General features: G+C 43.5%; 1 protein-coding gene across 1 annotated transcript; it reads right to left on the minus strand.

Moving 5' to 3' along the window:
* Positions 1–209: 209 nt before the first annotated feature.
* On the minus strand, positions 210–4,816 carry SOX4 (SRY-box transcription factor 4). Its single transcript, XM_073331894.1, has 2 exons — positions 2,740–4,816; positions 210–2,120 (listed from the first exon to the last, which is right to left on the minus strand). The coding sequence occupies exons 1-2, from the start codon at positions 3,985–3,987 to the stop codon at positions 2,073–2,075; spliced, it is 1,296 nt and encodes a 431-aa protein (XP_073187995.1). The 5' UTR covers positions 3,988–4,816; the 3' UTR covers positions 210–2,072.
* Between the last annotated feature and the right edge of the window lie 3,423 nt (positions 4,817–8,239).

Genomic DNA, 8,239 nt, shown 5'->3' on the forward strand with positions numbered 1-8,239 from the left:
TGCGAGGCTTTGGCCTGCCAAGTCTCTCCGCGGGGATGGGGGAGGGGTGGGGTACGGTACATGTTCCTGCAAAAAGATGTATTTTATAGTCGTCACTGTAAGTACATTTTATTTAACTGCTAATACAGAGTGTACCAGTGTCTAAGACCATTACAGAATAACCACACAGAAAAGCTGTAGCATGACAATGATGACAAAAACAGTCAAAGTTTAGGGTTCAGTTCCAGCTGATTTTATTTCCTTCTCAAAAAAAAAAAAATTATTTACAGAAGGTATATCCACAATCTGACAGGCAGTGAACTGGACATGATTAGCTGGCATGATTTTTTTCCTCTTTCCCAACGTTGTGTTGTGGGGTGACCGTTAGACAAAAATATTCTACACAGCATATTGCACAGGATGGATGACCAAAAAACAAAAACAAAACAAAAAACCCTTAAGGGAACCACCTCATTAGGCAGACGTCCTACTGCCTGTCATGTTATATTAACATACATAAACACACAATCTTCTTTTTCTCTTCTTATAATACAGACTTAAATGTACAAAGGTGTTTTCACTTCTTTCATCTTAAACACAACAGCTATAAACCTGAATACATATGCTATCATCATGCCATAAGAGACTAAAACAATTATACTTAGCGACAAGTAGAAAGGATTAAATAGTCAAATACAAGAATGAAAAACGCAGTACATAGTGTCGCGAACTCAAATCGGCATTTAGATAGATCCAGTGGTTTAAACGGCACGTTTTTTTGCATAAAAAAAAAGTGCAAAAGATGTGGTTTACAAGTTAAAGGTACAGGATCCCTTTTTTCTGTAAATGCACCAGTTGCTTTAAAGCGCCTGTACGATATATGGTTTTACTTAATTATGGGATTTTTTTAAAGTTAGGAGACTGTGTATTACGTTTATTCTTCCCCCCTCACAAAAATCAATGAGATTAAACACTGGGCACTGGTGGCATGTATAAGGGATACTGTCACTTTAAGAAGCCTGCAGATTGGAGTGTAAACATGGAGAAAATAAAGGGGCTGATTTTTGTGTGTATGGGTGAGACATTAACCAGCGGCCCTGTAATTATAATCAGGAAATCCAAACAGCGATTTACACCGATTTACACCCCCTTTATATATTTTTTACAAAAATACACTGAGAAAATAATCAAACGTTTTCATCTCTCTTCTCTTTTGTTTTTAAAAGTGTCAAAAGTCTACATTTAAATATAAAAAATTAAAAGTTAAAACTCTAGCCCTTCAGTGAAGGAGACATAAAAATGGTGCGAGTAACAACGAGAACTACCAAAAAAGGACAAAGAAATACAAGTCAAAAATGTTTGGCCAGTATAAATACATCCACTTATAAAATGGCATCCGATTACATTTACAAGGAAAAAACAATAAAGGAATAGCGCATCCGTGAGAAAAAACAGTCTTTTCATTTACAGCTATAAGGAACAAACACATACATACTCTGAGAAAAAATTTGGTCCTGATTTTTTTTTTTTAAAGTCCAGCACAGATTTGAGTTGCGTTTGAATCCTTTAAAGAGTTAAGAATGAAAAAAAAGCTGGTGATTTTTTTGTAGGAATCAAACATAGCGCCATCTATCTGCTTTTATAGTTTCCTAACACTATTTTTTAAACTGTTCAACAGTCTTACAGAAATCTTAAAAAGATAGACAGGATTACATGCTATATTAAACCCCACCAGTGAAATAATCCAACACCATCACGATTCTGAGTAAGAAGAAAAAAATTGTTTTTTGCAAAAGCAATCGCCCTCCCTCCATTCCCCCTGTACCACATCATTAGAGAAACTGTTTTGTATCTGTCTCCGTTTCAAAAAAAGTTTTCCGTGTTCATGAAGTTCCATTTTATTGATTGATTTTCTCTCTATATAATAAGGTGACTGAGAAAAGCGCTGCCACCTTCTCCTCTATACGTGCAAATGCATTTCAGTTTATTATTATCTTCCTCTAGTCGTGTTTCCAGTTCATCTTTTTTTTAAAAAGGCAAAAAACCCTAAACCCCTTCCTCTTCTCTGTCCAACTAGGATCTCAGTTCAGTTCCTAGCTCAATTCGCCCTTTCCGCCTCCAATCATCTTCATCTCCTCTTGCTGCAGGAAAAAAAAAATTGAAATAGGATTCGCTTCCCTTCCCCCACACCATGGAAACCCTGCAGTCTTTTTAAAAAAACAAACAAACAAACAAAAAAACAGTTCTCATCTCTCTCAGAACAAAATACTCGAGATCTTCAATGCACTCAGCACAATGTATCACTCCCCCTTCTTCACAGAACGTGGATAAAAAAATCAAAAACCCAGAGGCTTGTGTGTGGTTTTTCCCCTTCTCGGTCTGTCTGTCTGTCTTTCTCTCTCTCTCTCAAAAAAAAAAAAATCACTCCCGCCAGTCTCTAAAAATTAACACCAGGCATCGGAAGGGGCGTGGGGGGATGTGTGTGTGTGTGTGTCTATCTCCAAGCAGAGGAAGGGAGCGAGCGTGTCTTTTTTTTAAAAAAAGGATGATGCCTTTTATCATCTCGGTTTTTTAAAAGCACAGCAAGTCAGTTTCATCAGCCCCTCCAAGGGAAAAAAGATACACCCAACAGCGTGGGCGAGTCCTCTCAATAGTGTGTCTACGTCTCCCCCGGCATTTATTTATTTATTTTCCTCAGTAAGTGAAGACCAGGTTTGAAATGCTGGACTCCAGCCAGTCCCCTGAGATCATCTCACTTACCTCCGGGGTGCAGTAGTCCGGGAACTCAAAGTGCGAGCCCGAGCCAGGCTCGAAGTTAAAATCTAGGTCCCGGTCCAGCACGGACGAGCCGAAGCTGCCCAGGGACATGCTCTCAAAACCGGGGCTGGGGTTCAGGTCCAACAGGTCGTCTTCAAACTCGTCGTCCGAGGAAGAGGAGCCGGAGGAGGAGGAGGACGAGGAGGAATGGGAGGAAGCCGAGGAGGAATGGGAGGTGGAGGGGGCCGGGGAAGAGGCCCTCAGGCTGGTGTAGCTGCGGTGATCCGAAGGGGAGCTGCTGCCCGGCGGGGAAGGGCAGGAGACGCTGCTGCAGTCTCCGTCCTGCTGGCACCCTCCGGCGCCCCCCTCCTCGTACAGGCTCAGGGGGTCGCTGGCTTCCGTGGAGCAGCTCAGGGTCGGGCTGGCCGGCACGGCGCCCCCGGGGGAGGAGGACGCGCTCTGCCCGTGGCCCCCGCCCGTGCCGAACACATAGACCCGCTTGAGCTTCTTCTCCGAGGGGTGTTTGCCGGCGGCCGAGCAGGAGCTGGCGGCGGCGCCGCCGCCGCGGGATTTGTACAGCGAGTGGTGGTCCGGGGGCAGCAGGGCGGCCTGCGCCGGCGGCTCGGCGGGGAAGGGGGCGGCTTTGCTGCCCAGGATCACCTTGGCGTGCGGCTTGCTGGCCCCGCAGCCGCCGCCGGGGGAGAGCTTGGAGCCGCCGCTCTTCTTCAGGGCGGGCTTGGAGGAGTTCGTGCTGCCCCCGCTGCCGGTGCCGCCCCCGCCGGCGCCAGGGCTGCCCCCGCCACTCTTGTCTCCTTTCTCGCCGGGCTTGCCGGAGCTGTTCCCCGATTTCACCTTCTTCCTGGGCCGGTACTTGTAGTCGGGATAGTCCGCCATGTGCTTGAGCCTCAGCCGCTCCGCCTCCCGGATGAAGGGGATCTTGTCGCTGTCCTTGAGCAGCTTCCACCGCTTGCCCAGGCGCTTGGAGATTTCGGCGTTGTGCATGTCCGGGGACTGCTCCATGATCTTCCTCCTCTCGATCTGGGACCACACCATGAAGGCGTTCATGGGCCGCTTGATGTGCCCGCTGGGGGTCTTGCACCAGCTCGGGTCGTCCGCCTTGCCCCCGGTGGAAGCGGTGGAGCCCGGCGTGGGAGAGGAGGCGATGCCCAGCTCGATGCCGGCCCCGGAGTCCGAGGTCTCTCCGGCCAGAAGCGCTTCCGTGTTCTCCGCGTTGTTAGTCTGCTGCACCATCTCTGGGTCTCACACACACGCGGCGGCGGCGGCTTGCAGGGAGGTCGCCGGGGCTCAGCTCGACACCAGTGCAACGTAAAAAAAAAAAAAAATGCTCTCAACTTTAACAAGTACAACGAGGAAGGGGAACGAATCAGACAGTCCCAAACCACAGCAAAATGTTCAGCCCTTCGCCAGCGCGCAGCCCCTCTGCTAAGTAGTTGTAGTTCCAGACAGGCTCGTCTCCAGCGCTCTGTGCAGTCCTTCCCCCTTTGCTCTCTATTAATTTAGGGGCAGCAGCCAGTGCTCAAAGTGGAACAGACATAGAGTTTCTTTAAAAAATGCTGCAATTCCCCCTCTTCTTGTCAGTGTTTCCCCCCTCCCCTTCCCGAAGCAGTTGATTCCAGTTCACAAGTGCTTTTTCTCTGCCCAAGATGTTTCAGGAAAACAGCACACGCGCTGGTAAAGCCTCCCACTACTGAGCCCGGCAACACACACTCACACACACACAAAATCAAAAAAAAAAAAAATTAAAACCGGACTCCAGGACTCGTGGCTGTGCAGTCAGTGATCAGGAGCTTGTGCAGTTAATTAATTGGTTGTTGAGAGGTACTGAACAAAAAAAAAAAAAAAAAAAAAACCCCACTCATGCAACCGGGTAGCATGAATAAATGTGTACCTTCCCCGTTGGAAGAGCGGTGACTAATGCGATAAATATATATAGTCTCCTTTTCCCTTCCTTTGCATGCACAACCCCAAAGAGAGGAGAGACACATACACAGACCGGGGCTACTGGTATTGGCCTCTTCCCCCTCACACACTGTTTCTCTTGCTGCAGCTTAGAGCGGACCCCAAATTCCGCCTAGCGCCTCTTTATCCTTTCACAGTCCTCGCCCCGGCCAATCACTCGCTGTATCCAACGCTTCCTCGTGCCAAACCCCACCCCGCCGGCTGCTATTGGCTTGGAACCCGATGCAATAATAATCACCGCGTGCAATGAGAAGCTCCAAATCTGACCTCATTCCAATTTACAGAGCAAACTTTTTAAAAGGGCCAGAAGTGCAGCTGAGATTTCTGAGTCTCTTTTTCCCTTTTGCATTTCTCCTCCCCTCTTCTCTTCCCTCCCACTCCCGTGTGTGTGTGTGATAATGCACTAAATTATTGAGGAGTGGGAAGGGGGAAATATATTCTATCCTTTACGTTCGATGAGTTGGATGGGGAGAAGTGAATTAGTGTACACGGGGAGCTTTACTTTCTGCATGAAGGGAAAAGTGATTATCTGTGAATATTAGTTCCTTTCAGCACCGAAAGGAAAAAAATCAGCATGTGGTGTAAAAAATCGGTTCCTCAGGGAGAGGATTCATTCTGAGAAAGGACCAGAAGAAAAGGGAAAGGGAAGGCAGAGACAGCAAGCATAAATCACTGATTTAAAAGGGCACTGAGAAAGTGGGTAGACACCTGTCATCACAAATATTTTCACATTCATGCCTATATCACAGATGCTGATACATTGTATAACACTCCTTACAGCAATTTATTCACTTATAATTAACACAAAATACTTGCAATGCTTGTAGGAATTTCAAAGATTCCCATTCCTCCCAAGCAGATTGCTTTTTGAATGCTGCAATGATTGAAATCAGATCACATTTTCTCCAGGGCTCAAATTAAGGATCAACCATGAGACACAGTTCTGTTATTATAACAATAGAATTATAAGTAATTTTTGTGTAGGGGATAGCTTCTATCTCATTTTCCTCTGGAAGCTGGGTGGGAGGAAAAGGCATTTATCTTAGCTAATGTTTACCATTCACACCCTTCTGTTTGCTTCATCATTGTACTACAGGCATCCTGTCTGCTGGCAAGCCTACTTGGTTCAGGGTGCACTGGTGCAAGGTGATAGAGGTCTTCCACATCTGTCATTGAACTTCTTGCAGCACCTCTGGTACACAGTGAGTATTGTGACAGAGATGTTTTGTTTTGTTTTTAATCTGATGAGGGAAGGAAAGGGGGATCTCTTGTGGGAAGTTGCTGCTCTGTGACCAATATATTCAACAAAGAATGTTTTGCAGACACCACAGACAAGATTATAAATTGGGTGGGTGCTATTTTGATTTTTTTTTTCTAATTAGGACAGATATCTAAATTGTCAAACACATTTGTACTTTATTCTTTTTGTCTATTTTAAAAACACTGTCAGAGTAGTTTAGGCCTCTAATCTCTTATGTGCTATAATTGTTATAACCTGATGGAAAACAGATATTTTAGGGATATTTTTAATCCAACATTCTGCCTCCAGTAAATAAAATCAATCAATCAAAGTTTTAAAAGGCTAAAATGTAATAATGATTTGTGCTATAGAGCTCTCCTGCATCCTCTGTAGCAGCACCAGTTAAATAAACTCTGGGGTTAAAGGCATAGGCCCACCAAAAAACAACAAAAATCACTCTTCTCCAAACTTTGCTTGACATCAGTGGTTATGCCAGTAACCAAAAGGCTGTTCATCAATTTCACTTCCAGTGGGAAAAAAGAGCAGGGAAAATAATGTTTACTAAATAGAAAAAAAAAATTGTAGAGAACTTTTCAAGGTTCTAAGAAAGTAGCATACGAAAGTTATATATTTTTCAAAAATGGAAAGCCTATGATAGTGTCCTTTCAAAGACTATTTAGTTTGAATACAAGCTATGATTTTTTTAGGCTCCGAATTTGAACCAAACTAAAACTGCTATGAAGTGCTGAGAAAAGTCCTGTGAATTCTAAGTATCTACTCTCTATGTTTGTCGTTTTAAACCTCTAACTAAATCACTGGGTTTTTTTTAAAGACAGTAGTCTCTTATTGTTGGGCCTACACAATTAATATTTTGTATTCAGTCTGCTGGCTGTTCAGGAGTAGCTTCTTCAAACATTGGATCAAAGTCTCTTCTCAGTTAAAATGGCAACTCCAGTAACATCAGTATAGTTACATCAGATTTACACCAGTATAGAGAGGAATTTGGCCCATTTCCCTCACAGCTGTGCTGACATTAAATATATTACTTCATGAAGTACCTACATCTATTGCAATCAGTGGGAGTCTAAACAGGTTCAAAAGTGTTTTGGTGTCATAAAGTGCTACTGACTTTATTCACACCATTTCGATCCATGTGTAAAATCCTGAAAAAGCTGTGACTGAATAGAGCCAGTAACAAAGTCCACCTATTTGCTTGTTATCTTGGGTATCTACAGACATTTCAATGTATGTTAAAATCTAACTGTAAATTTATTTAAATTGCAAGATATCTAAAATAGCCTCATGTTTCTAAATAGGCTAAAGAAGAAATCAAGGTACCACACCTAAAGAAATTGGTAGAGATAGATACAAAGTGTAGCAAATAAACCTACAGGAAAATGTGTCCAAAAGAACCTTTTCCTCTAAATTTGTTACCAGAAGCAGGGTCTTGATCACTATCACTACTGTGGCAATATAAATCAATGTTTATGTTAATGAAAACAGTCATGTCAGTTTTATCCCCATTCAAAGAGTATGTGCCCCTGGGAAGGGAAAATCAATTTTTGCTAAAAGGAAAAAGACAAAATGGTTGGTAAAATTTTGAACCTTGTAATCACAACGAACATTTAAAAATATTTTATTATATTTCTTGGCAGTGTACTTTAAGTTAATCATGGTTTCCATTCTTAATTATTGAATGTGGGCTGAGAACCATTCAGAGTGGCCAAAGAAATTTAACATATAAGTAAAGTGCGAACATTCTGCTTTCAGCTAAAAGGCAGTTTTAACAGCGCTGTCAAAATCTCTCCACGTTTAATAACTTAAAAGGACTGGAGCTGTAGGTTTTCCAAGTCTGGGGGTGGAAAAAAGGACGCTAGGTGGCAGAGCTGAGCCTCTTCTGTAAAAGAAGTAAACGTGGGAAAACGTGGATCTGACAAATCTAAGGTTTTATCCTCCCCCACCCCCATTTTATTGAGCGGCTTACAGCTCTAAAGTTTCTGAAAGAACTCCAGTGGGTTTCTAGAAAGGACCTCTCATGAGGAATAACACACACAGGTTAAGCAGTTTTCAGCTGACAGAAAATCTCAAACTGACAAGGAAAATTAAGGTCTTATTCAGTGCTTAATTTGCAATGAAAGAGGTGCTGAGGCTCAAGCAATGTTTTTACTTTCATAACTGATGCAGCAAGCCCAGAGGTGCTGAGCTGCCAAGCCTAGAGGCGCCAGGGCTCAGCCCTTGCATAAATTAAGCACTGTCTTTATTGTTATTAATTCAATTATTATA

The sequence above is a fragment of the Lepidochelys kempii genome, chromosome 2 (genome assembly GCF_965140265.1).
Source record: "Lepidochelys kempii isolate rLepKem1 chromosome 2, rLepKem1.hap2, whole genome shotgun sequence".
Classification (NCBI taxonomy): domain Eukaryota; kingdom Metazoa; phylum Chordata; order Testudines; family Cheloniidae; genus Lepidochelys; species Lepidochelys kempii.